Genomic DNA, 24051 nt, shown 5'->3' with positions numbered 1-24051 from the left:
GACAACGAGTGAGGAGAGCTCTGCAGCTTGCTTGCAGCTTGCGCCTTGGGCCTTGGGCCTGCGGTGGAGCTGGCGCGGGTGCCAACACGGCATCAGCCGGAGAGCGGCTCCGTCGTTGCGCACCCGTACGGAGTACTCTCGTCACTCGCGACACTGCCAACCCTTCGAGCTTGACTCAGCTCGGCCGTCTATACCTCGCCGTGGACAAAGTGCGACAGGCGCCAATTGACGCTGTGCCGCCAGCGCAGTAGCAAGCATGGCCAGCAAGAACGCCGTCCTGTGAGAGCACCACAGCATCGATGTCAGACCTCCATCTAGTTGCACAGAACACTAACAGCTACCCACAGCCACCTCTACCGCCGCTCCCTTAAGCTCTCCCTCGACTGGGCTGTCCATAGATACCTCTGGCGCGGACAGGCGCTCTACATCCGCTCGCTCTTCGAGGCGAACAGACATGTCACAGAGCCCAGACAACGGAGGGTACGCGCCCAAATCCTCGACTAGTGCAATAGTGACAGGACGCTGACAACGCTACAAGATCCTCATACAGGAGACCGAAGACCTGTTGAAGAAGTGGCAGCACCCGGATTCGTATCGGCCACCGACTGCGCCAGGAGGTATGGAGACGCAGAGTCCTTGTGTTTGAGCTCGGTGCTGATGTGCTAGACAGGCTCGAAGTTCGAACGAAACATACCTGCGCCCATCCTCGACCGTAAGATCATGCTCGCTGACCGAGTAGCTTGAAACGCCGCTGATGATGTCTTTAGCACCCCCGCACATGATATTGTAAGGAAGGTGAACGTTCAGGCGTCGAGAAACGAACCCATTGTAAACACACGTATCATTCGAACAGCCAGTAAAGGTTTTATGATTTCGTCAATACCCATTGCTCATTACTAGTGGTAGCCGTGCCTGGGCACAGCTCTTACGCACTGATGCTTGCCACTGGCCGAACTGCAATGCTGTGGTGCGATGTACGGTAGATCGGCCGGTCTCTAATCCACGTAAACTCGTGCATCATGACTTCATTTTTCAATACTATCAAGCCGATTGCCCAGTGAGCTGAAAGCAGACGCAGGCCGTCTTCCAATGGCCAGACTGTGTCACCTCGGTTTGCTCAGCCTCCAGCATGTCAACGCCCACAAAGATCTGTAAAGCATGGAGATATACCACGAATACAAAGGGGTACTTCTTCGTTACAGATGGCGTTCATGCAGCAGTTGCAAGGGAAGCTGGGAGTTCTGGTCGAACAAACCATGGTAGGAAATTTCTGACCTTGGAAGTAGAAATGGATCAAATGTTAATGTTTCGAAAGCACGAGCTGGTAGCATAATTCTAAAACGTTTTCAAAATGACAATCAGAGCGCAGATTAGAAGCAGAATCAAGTGTCAGTCATCAGATTCCGTCCATCTCCATGGACATAATGTACAGCAGTCCCGATGTAGTGCAGAAAAGCCGTAGCCCTTGAACCCAGTTGCCCCGACCCTAAACCCCATGAAAGTCATTGTGAAAAGCACCACCAAACCCACGCCGGAAAAGCAAAGACCCAGAGAAAACCTATAGCTCTTGGCTGGGACCCTTGCCGCCCTTGGCAGTCTTCTTGGGCAGAAGGTCTGGGATGAAAGTCAGTATATCTGATACGCTTTGGATGGAGCTGGATGACGTACTCTGGTGGATGTTGGGAAGCACACCACCCTGGGCGATGGTGACGTGACCCAGTAGCTTGTTCAACTCCTCATCGTTCCTGATGGCGAGCTGGAGATGACGCGGGATGATGCGGGTCTTCTTGTTGTCGCGGGCGGCGTTGCCAGCCAACTCGAGGATTTCGGCAGCGAGGTACTCAAGGACGGCAGCGAGGTAGACGGGAGCGCCTGAGAAAGTCAGATGACTATTCGAGTTGGATTGAGAGGGTATGACTCGCCAGCACCGACACGCTGGGCGTAGTTGCCCTTCCTCAAGAGACGGTGGACACGACCGACCGGGAATGCGAGACCGGCCTTAGATGAACGACTGGATTGGAGTTAGTATCCGTTGGACGCGTGATGCGGAAGGCGCGCCTTGAAAGCATCCAAAAGGAACGGCGCGCAAAGCCTGCGAAAATGGAAGACTTACGATTGCGCATTGCTCTTGCTGCCGCTGGCCTTGCCTCCAGACTTGCCTCCAGTCATTTTGAGAGATTTGGTTGAAGTTGGCGGTTTTGGTTTGAGTGGTTAATATGGGAGTGGTGGATGCGACGGGAGGGATGCGATGCGATAGATAGGTGCGTGTGGATGAGAATCTGTGGATGAAGGAGGGAGGGAGCTTCAGTCGGGGGGCGGCGTTGCAGTTATAAGCTGGTCGCGTCGGGCTGTTGTGGTCGCTCCATCATTCGGTGCGCGGAGGCTCTAGCGCCTGCCGCAAGAGGCTTAGCGTACTTTCCCGCATCACCAAGCACCACCCTGCCGCGAGCGGACGTGAGTTGATGCCGATTACGCGACCGACTCTCGCGACTGCCCATAAGTATCCTCCACCACCCGCGCTCCTCTTCATTTCCTGCTCCCATCCACCATCCACCATCCACCATCCACGTCCATCCTGCCGCGCAGCTTCATCCATCACTCACACACATCCGTCCATCAACAGCTTCACTCGAAACATCAAACTTGCGCTTTTTCGACTCACAACCCGCACATAACACTCAAAATGCCACCAAAGGCTCAGAAGACTCCCACCACTGGCGGCAAGGCCCCGGCTGGCAAGGCGCCCGCCGAGAAGAAGGAAGCTGGCAAGAAGACCGCCGCTCCCTCTGGTGACAAGAAGAAGCGCACCAAGACCAGGAAGGAGACCTACTCCAGCTACATCTACAAGGGTACGTCTTCATCGCCTGATCGCGTCCGCATCACGGTCGCATTCCGTGCCTGGACCTGTTCCAGCCTTGTTCATCATCCAGGATCATCGAAGCTGACGCGTCTTGTTTCCAGTGCTCAAGCAGGTCCACCCTGACACTGGTATCTCCAACCGCGCCATGTCCATCTTGAACTCCTTCGTCAACGGTATGTGACCTCCAGCACAATGCGATCCTAATCCGGTACTGATTTGTGACTCAGACATCTTTGAGCGCGTCGCAACCGAGGCATCTAAGCTTGCCGCATACAACAAGAAGTCCACCATCTCTTCGCGGGAGATCCAGACCTCGTACGTTACCACTCCATCCACTTGTCATCTTGAAGCGCCCTTTCTGACTGTTTCGCAGTGTGCGACTGATCCTGCCCGGTGAGCTTGCCAAGCACGCCGTCTCGGAAGGCACCAAGGCCGTCACCAAGTACTCGTCATCCACCAAGTAAACGGCTTCTCCCTTTCGCGGGCTCTCAGATCTATGCTCTTTTGGTGAAGGGGTTTTTACGCCGCTCGATGGTATACCGGCGGGTTTTGCGGCAGGTGTTTACGGTTCATCAGTGCGTCATGGGATGGGTTGCTTTTGCTCTGGCCTGAGCCACATGTCTTCACGGTTCAGGGATCTGGGATATCATGGAGCGTTGTATGATACACCCTCTCTGAGGAGGAATCAAAGATCCTTTCTCTACTTTTGAGTCCCGCTTGCTTCAGTGACTTTGGGATGTCTTGTGACATCGAACCTGACAGGTGATGCACTGACAATCTAGCTACCGTGTTTTGGAGCTTTCGATCATCTAATGTCAGGATGCAAGACGTGCTACTGCAGTCCGCGGAAACAGCTGGCATCTGGAGCATCATCACGCTTCGTGGATATCGACCGCTTTGTCATCTTAGGCACGCAACGCGCAGCGCTAATTCTGCCATGGAAGAACTGCTTCGCAGCCGCGCAGGCCGGCGTTGTTTACATTCTGGCGCGAAAATCTCGCGCATCAAGAGTGGTCAAAAACCGGGGATGATAGGGTTGCGTATTGATAGGATGGCTCTCCAGGGTATCGGCGCTCGTATACGCCGCTACACCAACCCATGAGCATTCTGAAACGGCCGAACAATGCAACACCGTCGCGCCCCGAAGTCCACTCAACCAACAGAACAACGCCTCTGCAAATCGCGCGAAACCATTGGAACCAGCCCAATTCACTCACTGCAACCCATCCTCATCGTCGTCAAGCGCTTCAACCTCGTCCACTGCTCCCTCTCTCTCGACACTACCGTGCAGCGCCGGCTCATGGTCAGCTACATTGACGATGGCTTTGCCTTGCACTTCTTGTATCCCCTGTCTCCAGTCTTTCCAATCTTCCTCATCCCGGATCAGGAAAGCGATCAGCATGCTCGGGTCCATTTCTCTGACATGAATGCGGCGTAGGCGGCGCGTATGGCAGGAGTCGATATCCTCGGCTGTGTAGTCATCGAGGTTGGCGTGGAGAGGGAGGAATGGGCGAGGGGTGTGCGGGTCCAGGTAGAAGAAGTGGTCGGCTTGAGTGCCGATGAAGTAGTGGGAAGAGGATGGCTGGCCGCTGCCCAAAGAATCAGTCCACTTGACACATACTCGCGCGGTTTTTTGGGAGGCACTTACCCAGCAATCCCGATGGACTGAGGCATTTGCAGAGCCGCCTTCAGAGCTTCCCAGTACACGGGTGTGACTCTATCGATGCCTAATCGTATGCCGACGCAAACGAGTGTAGGTTGAAAAGAGCCATCGGTCGATCTGGCTATCTTCATGAAGGCGTCCTCGTAGACGTCGGAGCCGTCGCCGGTGATGTAGACCTTCAATCCAGCGTCTTGATAGCCGTTCGATAGTGCCCTAAGAAAGTCAGGTAGCCACACAATATATCTCGATGCCTAGAGCTTACTGTATGCACGTCGCCGTAGCAGAAGGTCCAAACCACTCTCCAGGATGCTTTCCACACGCCTTCGCCCCGTGCTCAACAAACCTGTGTATCGAGAACGGCGCTGTCGGATCGTCAGCAAACAACGACAATATCCTGCGCTCTTCTTCCCGCTTCTGCCCTCTCCGCCAATCCCTCCCAAGCTGCAGCATCACCAGCGAGTTCGCAAGCAAGCTCTGCCCCGACCGAATCATGCACCCCCAGCCCGAATCCGACGTAAAGCCTCCCTGGTTCCCCAGCTGCTTCAGCCGCACAGAGAAGCTCAAACTCGCCACCGCCTTGGGCGACTCCGACTTCTGTATCGACGCGAAGTTCGAGCGGTACGTGAGCCAGATCCTGCTCTCGAAGTCGTCCAGGAACGCTCTCGGCCACCCTGCATCCGCATCTCCGGCGGCCGTGTCTTCAGCACCACTGCTACTCCGACTCCTGCTGCTGTCGGTCGTCGAAGAAGCATGCGAGGTCGAAAGCGGAGCGCCGTTCGGTGCGCTCGGCGACGACGTGTACGGCTCGCTGCCTGCCATCTGGCTGCGTGCCTCGTAGCATTCGCCCAGGCACCAGACGGGCAGGTTCGGCTCGTCGTTGCGCGGCATCGGGTCCCAGAAGTACTGGACGACGCGCTTGCTGTAGCGCCCGAGGTTGTCGAGGTTGCTCATGTTGCGTGCGGAAGTGGGAAGAGAGGAGGTAAGGTGAGGGTTTTGGGGACGGTGTCCGGTGATGCGCTTGTCAAGCACGCCCGTGACGCTTGGGCTGGGTTTGGCATGGGTAGGTATATACGACGAGGCGGCCTGATGTTGAGGAGACTAAGAGACAAACCGAGCCGGAGGAAAGAAGCTGTGGAGATCTATCCGGTCATGGCAGATTCCAGAAGGGAGGTAGGTATTGTGGTCGTCAGATCGACTGGAACACGCACCGCTGGAGCTTGAGCTAACTACCTACCTAGCACTTGGCACCTGGCACCTGGTATGTACCTACCGACGTGGATGTCGCACGCACTGGAGAGGGGTTTCTTAACGATAAGAGATGGTATTTTATGTATTTTATGTATTTTTTGTAATTTATATTTCCGTCCATGTATCGCCCCACGTCAATGAAGTCTAGGTAAGTTACCGCCACCTTCTGCCTCTGCTTCTCACGACTCACGGCTCACGACTCACGACTCACAACTCTCCTCTCAGCGTTCCGAGTTCACAGACTGGTAAAGCCGTCAGACGTCGTTTGTCCTAGGGAAGAGGCGTCCGAATGCCAAGAACGAAGAAAGGCGGCCGCAACAGTGGCAAGCTGCCAGCCACTCCCACAAGGAGTGGACACAACAACGTCCGCAGTTCTGGCTCTTTCGTCCCACAGTCGTCGAGCTCTTTCACCGACAACCACAGTGGTGGGTAGATCTGAGCCTTTCCCGCACTTCTCCGCTCATTTGCACGCACAGCTTCTAAGCCTGCCCATTTCTCCCTGAGCGATGAAGCTCGGAATACCGCACGACACCACTCCTTCTGGTCTACGGACCAGAAGTTGCGTCACAACGTGATCAACTTCGTGAGCGCTGGCGATCTAAAAGGCACCAGGGAAGATGAGGTAGCAGGAGAAGAGTCGGGGGCGGAAGGGAACTCTCTGGAGCGTGGCGACGTTGCTTGCTCAGAGCATGCGTTGGCCCGTATGCAGATCCAAAGCGAGGAAGAGGCCACTTCATCTGCATCCGCATCGAGCAGTGACGTGGATATCAAGATCGAGAGCAGCCCACATGGTGTTACCGGGGGTTCCAGCGGTGCGCCTGCAGTTGGTTTCTTTGTCGACACCACGGGTTCAGGCTTCGCAGCGCCGCCCAAGCTCCCTCCGCCTGCCTTCCGCAGCGCTTCGCCGACGCCTTCTACATCCAGTGAAGAAGTGGTGGTTTTCAGAGGCAGAAACGCACCCGTAAGATTTGTTGACGAAACTCCCAAATCTCCGCCAAGACTTCGAAAGCCCTCGCCTCGCAAACCCTCGCCCCGCAAACCTGCTGTCGGTCAAGATGCTCAACCTTTGGGGGAGCGCTCTGCCCCGCTGAAGAGAGCTACTAAGCGATCCAAGAAGCAACACCAAGAGGATGAGATCATCGCTGATTACTTGGAGAACATTCGCGCGCAGGAACAGCTCGGCGCTGACGCTCCTTCCGACAGCCAGTCTGCTTTCTTGCTTAGGGATCTTGCCCTAGATGACAACAACGGGACGGATGTTGATATCCTAGCACCACTCGAAGAAGCTCTGCGTCAGTCAACTGTCAAGATTGATGACGGTTGGGACCCCTCTATGCTGGACGACTTCGAAGGTGTAAGCACATCAGAAGAGATGCTTGGAGAGATCGAGCGCATCTTGCACAAGAGGGAACGGGAGGCTGGAGTTCAGTACTTGGTTGTGTACGAGGGCTACACAGTCGACGATGCAAGATGGATACCTAGTGCATTGTTGACTGCGGAGCGCCAGTTGGAACTCATAACATTATTTGAGAGCTCCATCCCATCTCAAGAGACTGGCAACAGCGATTCTACCAATTCCGAAGAAGATGACTTCGACGTCGGAAATGATGGGTTCGATGACGAATCGGATGATGATGAAGATGATGAAGACGGGATCAACTCGGATGAGGATTTCGAAGACGAAAAAGATCTCATCGAGCGCAGGATAGCCAGAATGACTGACGAAAAAATTGCACGGCTTCTCGCAAAACAGGAAGAGCTTGGGATGGGCTCGGACGAGCTATTACTCTTCGATGACGACGAGGGCAGGGAAGAGGGTGACGAAGAAGAACTCCAGGCCACCCTCGATGCCCTATTCCGGCCGGCTGGTCGAAGTGGTGGTCGCCAGCGATCCCGCAGAGCGAGAGGTGACTATCCTTCTGCCAGCCTCATGGCTGACGTGCTCGAGCAAGACCCATACAACGGGTTCGACATTATGGACTTCGAGCGACCTAGCATTAAGAAGCCAAAGGGCCGCCAAGCGGAAATGCCGTTTGAGCTGTCCGATGATGAGCTCCAGACTACCCTCCGCAACACCTGGGAAGCAGATCGCAAGAAGAAGCGCCGCCAGAAAGCCGAACGCGAAGAACTTCGTGCCCAAGGCCTCCTCGGCAAGAAGAACAAGTTCAAGTCTGACCTCAACGCCCGTTACAGCGAAGGCATGAACATTGCCCAGCTGAGACTAGAAATCGAAGAATTCGTCCGCTCGTCTCACACGAGTCGCGCCCTGCCGCCCATGGACAAGCGCGGCCGTGCTCTGGTGCATCAGTTCGCCTCGCCCCTCGGGCTGAAGTCCAAGTCTGTCGGCTCAGGCAAAAGCCGTTTCACCACCCTCATCAAGACTAGCCACACACGCGAGTTCGACGATCGCCTCTTCTCTAAGGTGGAGGCGCGCATGACGCGTAGCTTCCTCCCCCGCATGGACAAGAAGGCCGGAAAGGGCCGAGTCGTGCCTAGGCGCTCTGGTGGCGGGGGCGTTACTGCTGGAGTCAGCTATACGGATGGCGAGGTTGTCGGGGCGAACGCTCCTGAGCTCGGTGTTGGGAACAAGGGCCGCGCGCTATTGGAAAAGATGGGGTGGACTCAGGGTACAGCCCTTGGTGCGCTTAATAATAAGGGCATTTTGCAGCCGATTGCGCATACTGTCAAGACTGGTAAAGCCGGCCTGGGGTAGGTGTTCACGGGAGGAAGGAGGCGGGTTGCGTTCTCACATCGGATCTGATCGCGTTCGATCTGCTGCGCCGCCTCCAAGCTTGCTGTGGACCTGTAGAACCGGTTGGGGCGTTCCGATTGGTGACCTTGTATGATGATCGGAACGCTGCCCTTGCCATCTTGCTGCTCATCTAGTTCACGGACTTGACAGCAAGTGGTGGTTCAGCCTCCTGTCCAGAAGCTTCGCTTTGTTGTTGCTGGTTATTGTGTATTATACTGGCGGGGATTGCATATGTTCCTTCTTCCTCGTGTTTCAGAAGGGGGACGGTCTGTGTACCATAAGATAGCCAGTAACTGTTGTCATAGAAAGGCGATGTCTTGGCTGATATGCTTGCCGGGATTGAGGAGAAGGGAACGTGTACTTTAGGGGATCAGCTCAAAGTGTATAGACAGCTTGTATACAGGATAGCGAAGAAGCTCTACTTCGCGTAATCACCGATCATCTCTGTCCGTCCAGTCTTATGAGACAACAGGCCATTTCAATGTGCCTAGGATTTGATCGGTCCAATTTTGTGATAGCCGAAAGCGTTATCACTTTTGTGCTCCGGAGATTATATTCTCACCTAGTATCGTTTGATAATCTCTTTGTAACAGAGCTCAACCTAGCAAAGCGGAGTATAGTAAGCCGCTGTAGTCGGCAGCAAGATTGAGCCGACTATACGTATTGAATAGAATCAACGCAAGGGTTGGGAGATGCAACTTCTTCCAAGCCCTTTGGGATACGCCGCAGTTTTTCGATGCAAAGTTCGTAGAACAACACTCGAAAAACAGATATGGGCTATGACGAAGAATGTGAAGCTAAGTAATTAAATCTCTACCGCTCCTGACAAGCCTCTGATTACGATGGGTTATCTCCAAGTCAAATCCTGTGGATACTTTGGGTAGGAAAGAGGTTAACAAGCCACATCAGATCAGAGATTTCTGCACAGATTTTCGAAGTTTCTAGCCTACGATCCATCGCGGATAGCTCCAACCCAAGCGATCGAGCAGGTTGATATGTACTAGTAGATTTAGTGTTCTGTAACAGTCCTCTTAGAAGACTTTGGTTAGGACCCAGAACTTGTCACTATCTATTGTATGAACCCTTCTCTGGCAAGACTGTGTTAGTGCTGTGCCCGAATACGAGGGCTATTGTTTACTAGTAATCAGCTCGTCCACTTTCGTGGGCCATTACTAGTAACTACAAATCCTGCTTAGGGACTTAGAAGAAAGTTCATAGCATGCAGGAATCGCAATCTCTCACTATGACTCAGATATCTGACACCTTTATAAGACTAAATAGTCGGCTCTTAGAAGACTTCCATGGTCTTCATAAGCATCTTAGAACTAGAAACTGGTTCCTGCGTGCAACTGCACTGGTTACGTGGTCGGCTACCCACTAATGTACCTGGCCGTTAGATCTGCCACCGTAAGCTCAATTTTAAGCATGAGATTACCGTCTTGCACTCATCCTCTTACAAGCCAGAAAGGTTCCAGCTCGGATGATGTTGCAGCACAATGGCAGCCAGGGTTCAACAGGCTGTCGCTCGGAGCTTTGATACACCCTCTGGATACTGTGCGTCTCATACAACGATAGTCAGCTCTCTTGGTCACTTTGAGTGTGGAAGGCGCGAACGGAAGGCCCCGCGTATCAACACTTCAATTCGACTCGCAAAAGGGTATGAACGCTGGTCACCGCTCACTGCAAATGAAGGGGTGTGGGAAGGAGAAGCTAGATACATGCGGATGGAGCCCTGATGAGAGCATGGACGGCTGGAGAATTGGTGCACGGTGTTCCCTGGGAGTCTTTGAAACTGAGTGATGTGAATTGACGCAGCCATGACTGAAAACAGAGGATTCAAGGTCCACAGGGGTAGTGCCAAACCATATACAAAGGACAACACAAGCGGAAGTCATAGTGCAAGACTTCCTGTCCAGCTTGCTTCCATGTGATATATCAATCCCGTGTTCTGGCCTGTGTCTCTTGTATTTCCTGATACTCCTCGTCTCCTGGCAGCAGAATCTCACGGCCGCTTCCATTTCGCATCCAAAAACTCGCAATGCAACCGATGCAGCTTATACCAGCGACGATCCACCATGCCATGCCGACTGCACCCATCTCCAAGCCAACACCATACCAGAATCCCGCCGCAATAGGTCCAACAGTCCTGAACATCGAGCTAGTGCTGGAGCCAAGACCATGGATGGTAGCCAGTACAGTAGGATGCGGACTGGAGTTATTGAGCAAGAGGATACTGGCTGGCAGCGCAAATGTGCGGGCCGTAACCTGTAAGGTTAGCACCATGCTGATGCCTATCCAGATCCATGGCCCTGATGCTGGTTGAGGCGCATCGGTCCAGGACGGGAGCAGCGATATAAAGGGTGCGAGGAAATAAGCTACAGGAAACAAAACCAGTGAGTAGCGGAAGCAGCGCATGAGCCCGAACCGTGAATTGGCCCAGGGATACAAGCTCAGCTGGAGAGCCAAGCCTACGAGGCCGATAACGGCTAGCGCATAGCTGATTGCCGTGGGCTGGAAGGAAAGTCCACCGTCAAAATAGAACGGATCAGACGGAGAGCGTGCGGCATGGTGCTTTTCAGCGCGTTCGGTGGACAGGAAGATGATCCATAGGCTGGAGAAGGCGCTAATGATCACGTCAGATGAGAGCAGCAGACCAGGAAGGAGCGCGTACCCCATATGGAAGTCAAATATTGCAATAGAGAGTAACGTGAGAACGACGTTTGAGGTCCATAGCCTAGAGAATGAAAGCTTCGGCTTTGCGAATGGCTTCTCCAGATACCCTTCCGGGCTGAGTTCTGTCATGTTGATCGCATCGCCTTCAATACCTGCAAGAAGGCCGACAGACTGTGATGGGTCCAAGGCCTTGTAGTCGCTCTTTCGCCGCGGTACTAGTCGGGCCAGAAGACCTCTGCTGGTGTCAAGCCAGCCGAATGGGCTGGGGCCACGTTTGGCATAGGATGCTAGTGTTTCCCGTAGGAAGAAGTAGACAAGCGCAGCCTCGGCGAAGAGAAGAGCTGCGCTGAGCATGTTAGTAGCAGCGTAAGGGTATTTGATCATCCATGCTACGCCTTCTGGGCCCCCGAATACGGAGCTGGGTCCCAGGAGAGTAGGGAACGATGTAACCGGATCGACGAGCATACCGCCGAAGACTGTGAGAAGGCACACTGTTAGTAGGTCATCAACTTGGGAAAGAGGGGGAGACTCACTCGGCCCAAGGATGTTCGCTACGTTGAAAGCAACCGGTAACAAGAGGAAAGCTCGTGAATGGAAACGCTTCTCAACGGTCTCCGCCACCATCGTCCGCGCTGCACCCACTGTTCCGTTAATGGCGCCTCCTAGAAGTCTCCATAAGGTGGCCTGCGTGAAGGAACGCGAAAATCCAAGTCCTATGCATGAGAAAGCCGTGCCAATCAACCCTACTAACAATACTTTCTTCCTCCCTATATTGGGCTCATCCGCTACCCGGCCCCATAACACGGCAGTGACTATCTGCGCTGCCGTAAAACTGCCTTGTAGCATGCCGGCTTGACGCGAGATGCAGGAATTCGGCAGAGAAGGATCGAAAGACTGGAGCTGGTGGACCATAAAAGTCGAGAGAGATGCCATTTGAAAGAAGTCGACCATACGAGAGAGTGCCAGTATGGCTAGTTGGTCTTTGTGTGGCATTGACGTCCATGATGCCTGCGGCGGCCTTACAGGCTGCATCGCTGTCTCAGCGCTGTGTTCTTGATCTTCCATTACCGAGCGCGTGACGCCGGTTGATCTTCCATGGCGGTGGTGACTTTCAATCTGGTCGAACTTCTCTGCAGATGTGGTCGACATTCTGTTGGACCCAGTACACCCAGTAGTGATCAATAGTCTTCTTTCTGGTTTAACTTCACACCGGAGAGACAGCCGCTCCCGTCAGAGACAGCATGAGCCATCGCTGGTGGAGTCAAGCTGCGAAGTAGCGGAGGTAGGTGGACGGCGATATTCCAGAAGTCACTGCCGGCGATACAGGTAAGTACGGCCAGATAAGATACCTGGTCACTCTGCCATGAACTCTTCCCTACTCGTCCGCGTGGCAGTGGCGGGCAAGGGAGGCCGTGGAGGCGCTTCGACTATATTAGGTTGCGTGCAGGGAAGTGCCATATGGGAACAACCACTGGCGATTCGGGAAGGCGTCTGTGCACGGTGAGCGTCGTAATGCTGTTTCAACTTCGGAGAACAGTCCCCAATTGTTTGCCGGTACGCGCACGATCAATCGGGATAGCGAGCTTGATTACGTTGCTTTAGGTGCTGAGAACGAACTAGTGAAACTACAAACAAGCCTTGCGCCCGGTCTGCCGAAGGCGATTGAAGCTAAATTAGCCGCAGATCGTGCAGCAAGCGGCCATCTACAGGAGAGATCGACTCATGCCGTGATTCGAGCGACGGTTTGCTGTTCTTGTTTCATCTTGCAAGCTGGATGAGACGCTGGAGTGTCCAGCAACGGACGTCAGGCATGGATTACGCGCTCCTCTTGGAGGACGTTCGACAGCCCTGCTTCGTGTCCGCAGCAGACGTCCGGGAGAGGAGGATCACTTGTGGCGGACCGCATGCGCTGCTGCCATTTGCGGACTGGAGCCAGGGTTTACTGTCGTTGAGCAGCTTGCAGAATGAGGGGCCCAAAGCCCGGCCCGGATCAAAGATAGATATGGGGTGTGCTTCGTCTGACTGTGATTAGCTCGAGCAGCTTGATTGTCCGATAGCCGAGCGTGTTCGATGCGCCGTGAGCAGCGTCTACAGTGCGCAACGGACTCTTAGAGCATGAAGGTCGGGTGTTTGGTGTTTGCCCTGCCAGCTGGGCTTGTGGACACTCGGATGGCGGTTCCCCTAGCGAGCCGAAAGCGCCACAGCCGCGACCTAATGAAGTCAACGACGCTGATTGATGACTGCCCAGGTGCGACAGGACACGACACAGCTTGGCCCAGAGTATCGTAACAGCCGGCTGCAATGGCACACATTACTGACCCGTTGGGAAGTCTCACAACATTGCTTCAGCGGGAGACGAAAGCCATTGAGCTCATGGTAGGCCCTACGCCCGGTTCTGGAAATCTGCCACCGCCAGCACCAGCAATCCCGGCTCAGAGATAAAGATATCTGCACGAGTTTGCAGCAGTAGTGTTCCCGAAAACACGGACCAACCAGAGTCGCTGGCCACCATAGAAATGCCAAGCAACGAGGGATCCAGGTCGAGACGTCGCCTCCTATCGAGAGGCGCACTGTTTTCCTATGCCCTGTGAGAAGGAAGGAAGCTCAGTCGATGATGCCTCCCACGCCCCCACAATGCATGCTTCCCATGATTCCCTGCCTTTCGAGGCAAGCGGGTGCCTTGAACATACGCGGCACAAACAAAGTTGTCAGTAGGTGCAACATGCAGTTTTCCCGGAAGGGTGGACGCCGCCTACCACTGATATGTGGGTCGCCTTGGTGAGAAATATTCGATCGTGCCTGTCAATAACACGCTGTTCATCGCGGGCCATGATAGCTCACGAAGTCTGAGAGCATCCGCGGTGCTTTCTTTTCCTCGATTCCTTTCCCTTTTTCTTTCCGTCCACATAACTTCATTTGCGCTTCCTTTCCTCGAATTCGCTCGACACGATCTGCAATGGCTTTCCGACCTGGCCAAGCATACACGCCGAGACCCGTCACCGACATCTTCACGCCTGACGATACGGAGATTGATCGAAGGAAATGCCGGAGGACTGTCCCGATGAGGGTCCTGGCGTTGGGGCTTGGAAGGACAGGGACAGCTTGTGAGACATCTCAATGAAGCCAGCTTTATCAACCACTGATGTCTGGCTGAAGCTCTGCGTGCTGCCCTCAAGGAGCTTGGATTTGACGATTGTTACCACATGATGTCTGCCAGCGTCGAGAACCCCCCGGACTGTTTGATGTGGCAGGATGCTTTGGCGGCAAAGTACGACGGAATCGGGACATTTGGTCGCACGGAATGGGACAAGCTCTTCGGGCACTGCCAGGTACGGCTCATCTGCCACTTGGTCTCAACTTTCTGGAAGCAACCCCTGACGCGATGCAGGCAGTGTGCGATTGGCCTTGCGTCGCTTTTGCTCAAGAGCTGACTGAGGCCTATCCGGACGCCAAAGTTATCTTGACTACGAGAGATGTGGACTCCTGGCACGCGTAAGTTCTCTCGCTTTTGTATACCTCTGCCGCTGACCCCTTCCACGCAGTTCATGCTTGAAGACCGTCGACTGGCGAGCAAACGACCCGGAGCTGGTTCTAGTTGCCAAATTGGGTGACTGGGCCGCAGCGCTTTACCAGCCCATGCTCCACAAGTTCTGGGCGTGTTTCTTCAGAGGCGATTTCAGGAAGCACGGCAAGCAAGTCTTCACAGAATACTATGCGGAAGTGCGGTCACTTGTTCCGCCAGAGAAGCTGCTCAACTACAGTGTCAGCGAGGGCTGGGGCCCGCTCTGCGACTTCCTTGAAGTTCCTGTGCCGGAGAACAAGGAATTCCCACACTCGAACGACACCGAGAAGTTCGTCACCAGATGTCGCAAGAGAAACCACGACCAACTGAAGAATGTCTTGTTCCGCTATCTCGTCTACGGGTCTGGCGTGGCAGCTACAGTGCTCGCATCGTCGTTAGCTATGCGTCATTCTGGCGTTTTACTGGGCAGTGTTGCCAACAACCTTGGCGCCATTCGAGCGTGAAACGGACACGCAATAGTCAAGGCTGCCGTTCATCCTTTCTCAGAGAAGTCTCGTCTTGGATCAGGAGGGATTAGGAGTTGCAGGTACAAGGGCAATTGGCGTTTATCACAGGCTTTAGAGTCAGCAGTAATGACACGAACTCCATAGATATTGATGGGCAGTCTTCTGCGGTTGTGGTGGAGATTTTGATTACCCGTAGAGGGAACTCGGTTACAGAAACATCGATAGCGTTGCACGGTACTGATGTATGGCTTAATGTCAACTCTGTTACTTTCCAAATCCCAACCATCGTCACGAAAACTGAGCCCTCAAGACTTCTTCGGAGGACAATGTTGTTTCCACCTGGTCTAATCTTAGGCTACCGACAAGGCGGGCCTAGTTTCGGCTCCACAAGGAGGTATGTACTTGGACGCGTGTCTCAGCACAATCCATCATGCGGCGTCCGTCGAACACCCGCCACAAAGCTCCTTCCTGTCTGTAACGCAGCCTCCGGCGAGATGAGCAGGAAGCCGTCGCCGCATGTCGATAGGAAGGTTGCACGCACGCAATCGCTGCAGGCGCCCGACGGGGATCAACCCTTGCCCTAGCCATCGTCTCTGCAGGTAAGCCATCCATCAGTTCAGATCCGAGAGCTGTTCGGTGGGCTGTCTCTCAGCACCGCTCCATCAATGTCTCCCGCTACGTCTCTGCCATGGCAGCAGTTCTGCCATGCTTGTTACTTCCCTCTCGCCCTTCTCTTGTGCTGTGTCTCGACAGCGCTGGCCCAGCTAAATAATGAGACTTCTCCGACCTCCGTCTTCTTTTCAGTGAGTTAACGCCTGCCGTGACCCCAGACGGGACGCGTCTGATCATATGTGTACAGCGTCCCGATCTTCACCCTCCGGCCATCCACCTGGAGATCCTGAAGCCTGAAGCCGTCACACCTGGGTACATTTTCCTCGCCCCATACCGCAATATCGACTCCGGGCCTTACATATACGACAACTATGGAGTACGTGTTACGGTTTGTATACCGGAAGACTACGTGCCTACTGACCTGGATGCGTGCAGAACCTCGTCTGGTCTGGCGCCGGCACCTCTGGAGCCTCTACCGCCCACGCGCCTCGAGTCTGCCGGTACCATGGCGCCGACCATCTGTGTTGCTTCCAAGGCAATCAGCATCACGGCTTCGCAAGGGGACGAGGCATCATCATCGACCAAAATTACCGCGTGGTCAAGACAGTCGAAAGCAGTGGCTCAGCGCCTCCGAGCGACATGCACGAGTTCCGCCTCCTAGATGAGGGAAGGAGGGCATTGCTGACGGCCTACCAACCTCGGACGTACGATTTGAGCGCTTATGGTATAGGCGGAGGCATGGGTTGGATTACTGACGGCGTGTTTCAAGAGGTGGATGTCGAGACTGGCGAGCTGATGTTCGAATGGCGCAGCCTGGATCACATATCTCCAACCGCTAGTTACACCATGGCGGGGACTACCGATACAAGTGGAAACGGGCTAGCGGAGGACACGCCCTGGGACTACTTCCACATCAACTCCATCGACAAAAACGACGAGGGCGACTACCTGATCTCGGCCCGCCATATGCATTGCATATACAAGATATCCGGACAAGATGGTCGCGTGCTGTGGCAGTTGCATGGGGCAAATTCCGACTTCCGCTTGAATGATTTCAATTTCTCGAGCCAGCACCACGCGCGGTGGTTGAAGGAGAACGTTACACACACCATCCTGTCCTTGTTCGACAACGCCAGCAACACCTTCAACATCACCAACAAATGGTCACGAGCGATGGTTGTTAGTATCGATCACGTTCACAGGACAGCATATCTACTATACACCTGGGAAGCTCCAGATCAGGAAGGCGGTGTATCCGCCGGCTCGCAGGGAAACTTCCAGCTGCTCCCGAATGGCCATGCCTTTATAGGCTGGGGGGACCATGCATATTTCTCTGAGCACTCTGATATAGGGGAGCCTGTACTGTATGGAAAATTAGCCTACTGGGGCTCCAACGTCATGATGTATCGCTGCTACAAATCCAACTGGACAGCGACTCCAAGGACTTCGCCCACAATCTGGACCTACTCGCGTACGGGCAATAACGATTCTGGTTTGGTGTCCTACGTCTCATGGAACGGCGCGACCGAGGTTCATTCCTGGAAATTTTATGCCGGCGATACCGCCAAGGGCCCCTGGAAGATGATTAGCAGCGCCATCAAGACGGGTTTCGAGACGTCCACCAGAATCCTGGAAGTTTACAATTACACCTTCGCCGAAGCGATTGATCGGCACGGCAAGCAGATGCGCCGTTCCTCGGTTGTCAGGACGTTCATCCCCTCTGCTGCACTCTCACCCTCATGCGACAACTCCGGTTGCAACGGAATACACCCAGCGGAAGGACAAGACATGACAGGCAAGAATCCAGGAGTTGTGAATGTGACACTTGAGACCGATCTTGATTCTTCCTCGTATTATCCTCACTCACAGCATCGTCATGGAACTGGAGGGACCGTTGCAGCGACTCTGCTGGGTGCATCGTTTGCCGGGCTGCTTTTGACATGGTTGTACCGGCGCAAGGAGCATTTGGGGCTCGACAGGGGTTTCCAGTATCACGGATTGCGCGAGTGGTACCTTAGATCTCTTAACCGTTATGGATTGCGGAAGCGGTTCCTAGAGGGTTATTCGAAGGTGCGTGAGGCGGAGGCGTAGAGTACGTACAATACCTGTCACGATGCAGGAAGGCTAGATATTGGAACTTGATTAATTAGATAGTATATAAGATATTACACAAGGATTGAAAGGTCTATAAGCCTAATAGAAAGAAAACACTTTATATAGAAGTATACTAGGTGTGCCCGTTTTATACTAAAACGGTTTAGAGTATTAGTAAAGAGTATCTATTATTCATAGATTTTTAAGAGTATATCTTTTCTTAATATCTCTCTATCTTTCTTTTTCTTAGATATAAGGGGCGTTCCCCTCCTTAAACCCCCCCCCCCTAATTTTCTTTATTCTATATATAAAAAAACTGTTTCTCTTTCTTTAGTTCTTAGTTTCTTTTTAGTTTATCTCTTAGTTAATCTCTTAGTTTATCTCTTAATTAATTCTTAAATTTTAGCTTTAATTTACTATTTTGTCTATCTTTTAGTTTCTAATTTTATTCTATGTTTAAACTACTTTCTTATTAATATTTTAGCTTTATCTTTAATATAATCTATATCTAATTCACTTTTTAGCTTAGTTTTTAGCTTAGTTTAGTATCTAGTTTCTATTGTAGCTTCTAGTTTAGTTTATAGTCTATAATTTATTCTAGCTTTTTATCTTATTATATATATTAATTCTTTCTACTTTAGTAGAATTAGATATTCTACTTTCTAAGAGGACTTCTCCCCCTTATACCCTCTATTTTCTTTTTAAAGATAAGGGATATTCTCTCTCTTAAATCTCCTCTAGCTTTTTTATTCTATAGAAAAGAATTCTTGTTTTATCTATATTTTAGTATCTTTTTAGTTTTATTTTAATTCTTTTTTAGCTTATTTTCTACTCTGTTTTCTAGTATATTTTCTAGCTTAGTTCTTAGTTCATCTTTTACTAAATCTCTTAATCTATAATCTAGTTTACTTTTTAGTTTACTACTTATTTTTGTTTTTAGTTTATGTCTTAGTTTGTATCTTAGTTTGTATCTTAGTTTGTATCTTAGTTTATATTTTAGTTTATATCTTAGTTTATACCTTAGTTTACTTTTTAGCTTACAATTAAGTTTCTATCTTAATCTACTTTTTAGCTTACTACTAAGTTTAATTTCTAGTTTATTACTTAGTTTACTATATAGTTCTCTTTTTATACTCTAGTATAATCTAATTCTTAACTTTCCTTTCATGTAACTATTAAGTTTAGTTTTTAGTTTAGTTTTATTTTAATTTACTTTTTATTCTAGATTTTAGTTTAGTTTCTAGCTAAGCTTTTAGTATAGTCTTTAATATAGTTTCTAGTATAGTCTCTAGTCTAGTTTCTACTTTATTTAGTAGCCTACTTTTTACTTTACTATCTATTTACTTTTATAGTTTGCTCTTTACAATATACTTTACTCTAGTCTCTTTATAGAATTATAAAAAGTAGCTATTACTAACTTCTATCTAAATTATAGTCCTAGTTATAGTTTAAGATATAGTTTTACTTTTAGTATAGTCTCTAGTTTAGTATATAACTTAGCTATTTTAGCTATTAGTTTAGTTTATTATATAGCTTATATTCTATTTCTATTTAATTTTAATAAGTATATTAATATAAGCTATTTTAAATATCTAGGCTATAGAATACTTTTTACTTTAAATAGAGTATACATTTGTCTTATAGCTATATAAAAAGTTATAGTCTTACTATTTTATAGATAAAATTAGAGAATTTTTAAGTTTTCTATTAAGATTCTAAGCTTTATATATATTTTTAGAGCTATACAGTTACTTTTATACCTAAATAACCCTTTATAGGCTATATAGTACCCCTAAGAGTCTATATCTACCTTATAACTAAAAAGAAAAAGTATAATTCTACTAGAGATTAAACTAGTAACCTAAAGCACGCGCGCAGTTAGTATAATTAGTATAGTTAGTAGTTAGTATTTTAGTAGCTAAGCTATAGTACTAGCTACAGCCGTAGCATACTAGCTATAACTACTAGCTCTTATAGCTCTATAGTTGCAAATATAGTTGTAATTAAGTTTTAGCTAAAATTTTAAATTTCTAAGGCTTTTGCACTAGCGGTTATAGAGGGCTATAAAGTGTATATATTAATAGTATATAATAAAACTAAGAATTTATCTTAACACTTTTTATAGTTTTAATCTATAGTATTTATTTTCGCGTTATAGGCGTTTTTGCTATACGAATTTTAGAGGTAATTATAGTTTTTACTAAGGTAGTATACGGTGGAGAATCAGTTTTATTAAGTATATTAATAACCTCGGAATAACAGAAGATCTAGATACTAAAGAATATTGTATCTAAACTATGTTACGAAATCTTTTACTTACTTAATTAAGGCTATTTTTCTTTAAATAGCTTTAAGTGTTTCGAGCGCTTGTAAGTGCTTATAAATAGACTATCTTACCTAAAGTACTTAAAGCACTTAGAGCCGTTTTAAATTACTTAATAAGTATTAAAAATATATAAATCACAAGAAAATCTCTAAATTTCTTAGTCTATAGTCTATTAAGACTATAAGATATCTATTTTTTTTAGCTTTAAGTACTAAGTAGTAAGTAGTAAAACTAGTTAGTTAATAATTAAGCTTACTACTAAAGATTCTATTGGATTCTAGAATGTTCTATAGATTAGTAATATAGAATATACTAGAAAGTAGAAAGATCTAGAGAATTTAGATATATATACTAAGTAGTAGTTTTCTACCTTTAATAGTATTTTTAATGAGGTGTACTCGTTTTATACTAAAATAGTTTCAAGAATCTATAGAAAAGTACTTTCTAAGGTAAGCTCGAACTGTAGATCTTTTATAATAGAAAGAAGAAAGTAAGGAACAGAATATAGGCCACTATAAGCGTATATAATATATTCTTAAAAAGTAAGATCTAAAGTGGATTTAAACTATAGACCTTATATATAATACTATAATTACTATATATAATGTAATTCTCTTATAAGTTATATTTATACTATACGTGCTTAAAGTCTCTACGCTATATATAGGCTACTTCTTTCTAATATATACTAGTATACGCTAGTATATATAGAATAGCGCTAGTAATCTCCGCTATATATAGATTAAAGATACTATAAACTCTATAATCTCTATCTAACTAATAACTCTTAATTATATCCTCCTATATTTACCTGTTAAGTTCTCTATATTAATTAAGTTAGTATAAGCGTTATTATTTTAAAATAGCCTAGTATTAGTAGCACTACTACTACCGCAACTAGTAGTAGCGGTAGTAGTAGTAATAATCTAAACTATCTAAATTATAAGCCTATATATAGATATAAAGTAGAGACTATAAGCTCTTCTTCTTTAGCTAAAAGTAGTAGTAGGTATCTGCACTATAAGATCTATAGAATAGTAGCTAATATTTATAATAGAGGTTAAACTACTTATATATACTAAAGCGTCTCTTATAGAGAATACTAGGTCTAATATAGATAAGTAACTACTTAATAATTTTTTCTATATTTATAGTACTAATCTTTCCTTTTATAGTAATTATAGTAATATTAATAATATTAACTAGGCTCTTTTCCGCCTTCTTACTAAAGCGTAGCTTTATACGCCCCTTATATAAAGTAGACTATATAACTACTACTAATATAGTCTTAGCCCTTTTACTAAGTACTATACTCTTATGTATATATTTAGTAGCGCTTACTATAACTATAGCTACTATACTTACTACTAGACTTCTAGTAGTAAGTATAGTAGCTATAGTATTAGTAAGCGCTACTAAATATATACATAAGAGTATAGTACTAACTTAATATAGCTATAGATTCTATAGGTAGATATAAGTTCTATACTATAGCTATAGCTACTATTCTATCTTATTAAGCTTAGATTACTATCTTTATACTAGTTACTCGTGCCTATCTATAGGCTATAGAGTTTATGTATCTATTCTTAAAGTCTTATATTATCTTTAATGCTACTATTAATACTAGTAATAATATAGCTCTTAAATATTATTACTATACTTACTAGAATAAGAGCTATAAATACTAAATGCGGCTAGTATATTTATAACATTTAAAAAGACTATTATACTACCCTTTCCCTAAGCTAGAGCCTTAACTAGTAGAACGTCTTATAGCTTCGCTATATTACTACTATAATCTAGTAGTAGTAGACTATTATAAAGAGTAATAACAAGGAGAATAAAAAGAATAATAATATGAATATAGGTAGCTAGTTATATATACTACTACTTCGAATAGTAATATAGTCTTTTATAATAGTATAAAGTAGATAAAATTACTTTTTTATAGTCTCTAACTCTTATAGTAATAGGTATAATACTATATTATATCTAGTATATAATATAGGTATAGCGTTTATAGGTAGATAGATAGTATACTATCTTATAGCTTTTAATAGTATTAATTAAGACTATTTTTACATTCACTCTTAACTTCTATACTAGTAAGATTTATAATACTATATAGTACTTATATTTCTACCTTCTATCTATACTAAGCTTTTGTAAATCTATTACTAGTAATACTTAACTAATAGGCCTACGCGTAATATATAATAAAGTAATATATACACTTAATATACTACTAACCCTTTCTTACTAGCCTCTATATTCTATTATATCTAGGGTATTTTACTATATATTATATTTTTTAGGCGGCCGCTATAGGCGATATCTATATTAGATAGTACTATATAAACACTATTAGAATAGGTAATATAGCTAAGTGTAATATATAACTAGCTATAGCTAGATACCTCTAGACTAAAAAGTAGGCTAATACTAGATAGATTCTAGCCCTATATCTTATTAATAGTTATTATAAAGGCGAGTCTAATAGGAAACTAGTACTATATAAACTTAAGCCTATAATTAGAGCTAGGTATATCTAGAGGTATATATAGTAGTTATATAACTATACTATACCTCTATGTTTCTAAGATTAAGTAGTATAGTAAGATGCAGGATATAAAGAGAACTACTAACTATATACTATTATAGAGGCCGTTATTTAGATTAAGGTTATAGAGTAATATTACTAGATAGCTAGGCTTAAGGTAAAGTACATATAGAGATAGTTATAGAATATTAATAGAGTATAGAAACTTCTTAGAAAGGGCTATAGCTCTAATAATATTCTTATAGTAGTCTATAAAGTAGGATATTACCTCTAGGCCTAGTATTATATTAAGTAGTAGCTAGTTTATACTATCTACTATATTATTCTTTAGTGCGAGGATTATAGTATCTTATAGCCAATCTATAGATAACTACTACCACCTAAGGCTAGAAAAGATAGTAGTAGTAAAAGCCTCTACACTATTACTAATTACTTAGTTCTATATATTCTAATAGATCTTTCTATTTAGATCTATATACTTACTAATATAGAGTAGCTACTTTATAAACACTATAATCTTTTAGTACTTACTAAGAGTAAGGTTTAAGTGGTATAGACGTATATTCTATTTAAGATAGAAGGTATATATATAGCGCTATAGAATAGAATACTTAAGTATTATATTAATAATCTAGCTATAGGTCTTTTACTTAACTATAGGTAGAATCTAGTAAAAGTCCCTATAAAAGTATACTATAATACTACTAAAAGGGAGCTAGCGCTAATTATTACTCTTATTATAAAGATTCTATAGTATCTATAAGACTACCTCTATTATATAATAATAGTATATTACCGCCTTATTCTAGAAGATTAGGCGTATCTTTTATAGTAGCTCTATAAGATAGAACTACTTAGGTATATTATAAGTTAAGTGCTTATTAATATTAATTAGAATCTTAAAGCAGGAGTATAAAGTAGTACCTCTAGTAAGTAGAGTTATAGTAATACTAGATATTACTACTATAAGCGCTATCCTATTCTATAGCTACTAATAGAATAGTATAGTATTTTATAGGAAGGTTTTACTAGTACTACTAGAGCTATTAATAAAGAAAAGCCGCTCTAATTAGATTCTACTATCTAATTAAGTAGGTTATATATAAGCCGCTACTTAGTATTAAGGTATAGAAGACTATTAGTAAAGCTAGTCTTTATCTTCTCTATATTAAATATAAGCTACTTATATAGAAGATAGTTATAGTAGTTTATAGAGTTCTTAAGCTAGATA

At 46.9% G+C, this 24051-nt stretch overlaps 8 protein-coding genes across 8 annotated transcripts; 5 read left to right on the top strand and 3 right to left on the bottom strand.

Moving 5' to 3' along the window:
• Nucleotides 1-256: 256 nt before the first annotated feature.
• Nucleotides 257-744, top strand: W97_04392 (uncharacterized protein; the record flags this gene model as incomplete). Its single annotated transcript, XM_007782282.1, has 4 exons — nucleotides 257-279; nucleotides 348-480; nucleotides 539-617; nucleotides 671-744. The coding sequence occupies 4 exons, from the start codon at nucleotides 257-259 to the stop codon at nucleotides 742-744; spliced, it is 309 nt and encodes a 102-aa protein (XP_007780472.1).
• Nucleotides 745-1558: 814 nt separating this feature from the next.
• On the bottom strand, nucleotides 1559-2169 carry W97_04391 (histone H2A; the record flags this gene model as incomplete). Its single annotated transcript, XM_007782281.1, has 4 exons — nucleotides 1559-1614; nucleotides 1669-1872; nucleotides 1929-2011; nucleotides 2114-2169. The coding sequence occupies 4 exons, from the start codon at nucleotides 2167-2169 to the stop codon at nucleotides 1559-1561; spliced, it is 399 nt and encodes a 132-aa protein (XP_007780471.1).
• Nucleotides 2170-2683: 514 nt separating this feature from the next.
• W97_04390 (histone H2B) lies at nucleotides 2684-3324 on the top strand (the record flags this gene model as incomplete). Its single annotated transcript, XM_007782280.1, has 4 exons — nucleotides 2684-2849; nucleotides 2962-3033; nucleotides 3088-3175; nucleotides 3234-3324. 4 exons carry the CDS (start codon nucleotides 2684-2686, stop codon nucleotides 3322-3324), a joined length of 417 nt encoding a protein of 138 aa, XP_007780470.1.
• A 749-nt stretch (nucleotides 3325-4073) lies between these two features.
• W97_04389 (uncharacterized protein) lies at nucleotides 4074-5474 on the bottom strand (the record flags this gene model as incomplete). The annotated part of the gene is made up of 3 exons (XM_007782279.1): nucleotides 4074-4449; nucleotides 4509-4736; nucleotides 4786-5474. 3 exons carry the CDS (start codon nucleotides 5472-5474, stop codon nucleotides 4074-4076), a joined length of 1293 nt encoding a protein of 430 aa, XP_007780469.1.
• A 586-nt stretch (nucleotides 5475-6060) lies between these two features.
• W97_04388 (uncharacterized protein) lies at nucleotides 6061-8484 on the top strand (the record flags this gene model as incomplete). Its single annotated transcript, XM_007782278.1, has 2 exons — nucleotides 6061-6196; nucleotides 6248-8484. The coding sequence occupies 2 exons, from the start codon at nucleotides 6061-6063 to the stop codon at nucleotides 8482-8484; spliced, it is 2373 nt and encodes a 790-aa protein (XP_007780468.1).
• A 1974-nt stretch (nucleotides 8485-10458) lies between these two features.
• W97_04387 (uncharacterized protein) lies at nucleotides 10459-12345 on the bottom strand (the record flags this gene model as incomplete). Its single annotated transcript, XM_007782277.1, has 3 exons — nucleotides 10459-11146; nucleotides 11195-11672; nucleotides 11730-12345. 3 exons carry the CDS (start codon nucleotides 12343-12345, stop codon nucleotides 10459-10461), a joined length of 1782 nt encoding a protein of 593 aa, XP_007780467.1.
• Nucleotides 12346-14152: 1807 nt separating this feature from the next.
• On the top strand, nucleotides 14153-15222 carry W97_04386 (uncharacterized protein; the record flags this gene model as incomplete). The annotated part of the gene is made up of 4 exons (XM_007782276.1): nucleotides 14153-14300; nucleotides 14353-14525; nucleotides 14585-14688; nucleotides 14739-15222. 4 exons carry the CDS (start codon nucleotides 14153-14155, stop codon nucleotides 15220-15222), a joined length of 909 nt encoding a protein of 302 aa, XP_007780466.1.
• Nucleotides 15223-15890: 668 nt separating this feature from the next.
• W97_04385 (uncharacterized protein) lies at nucleotides 15891-17928 on the top strand (the record flags this gene model as incomplete). Its single annotated transcript, XM_007782275.1, has 3 exons — nucleotides 15891-16028; nucleotides 16085-16213; nucleotides 16273-17928. 3 exons carry the CDS (start codon nucleotides 15891-15893, stop codon nucleotides 17926-17928), a joined length of 1923 nt encoding a protein of 640 aa, XP_007780465.1.
• Nucleotides 17929-24051: the final 6123 nt, after the last annotated feature.

The sequence above is a fragment of the Coniosporium apollinis genome (genome assembly GCF_000281105.1).
Source record: "Coniosporium apollinis CBS 100218 chromosome Unknown supercont1.19, whole genome shotgun sequence".
In the NCBI taxonomy this organism is placed as follows: Eukaryota; Fungi; Ascomycota; class Dothideomycetes; genus Coniosporium; species Coniosporium apollinis.
This window is presented reverse-complemented; position numbering and strand designations above follow the sequence as displayed.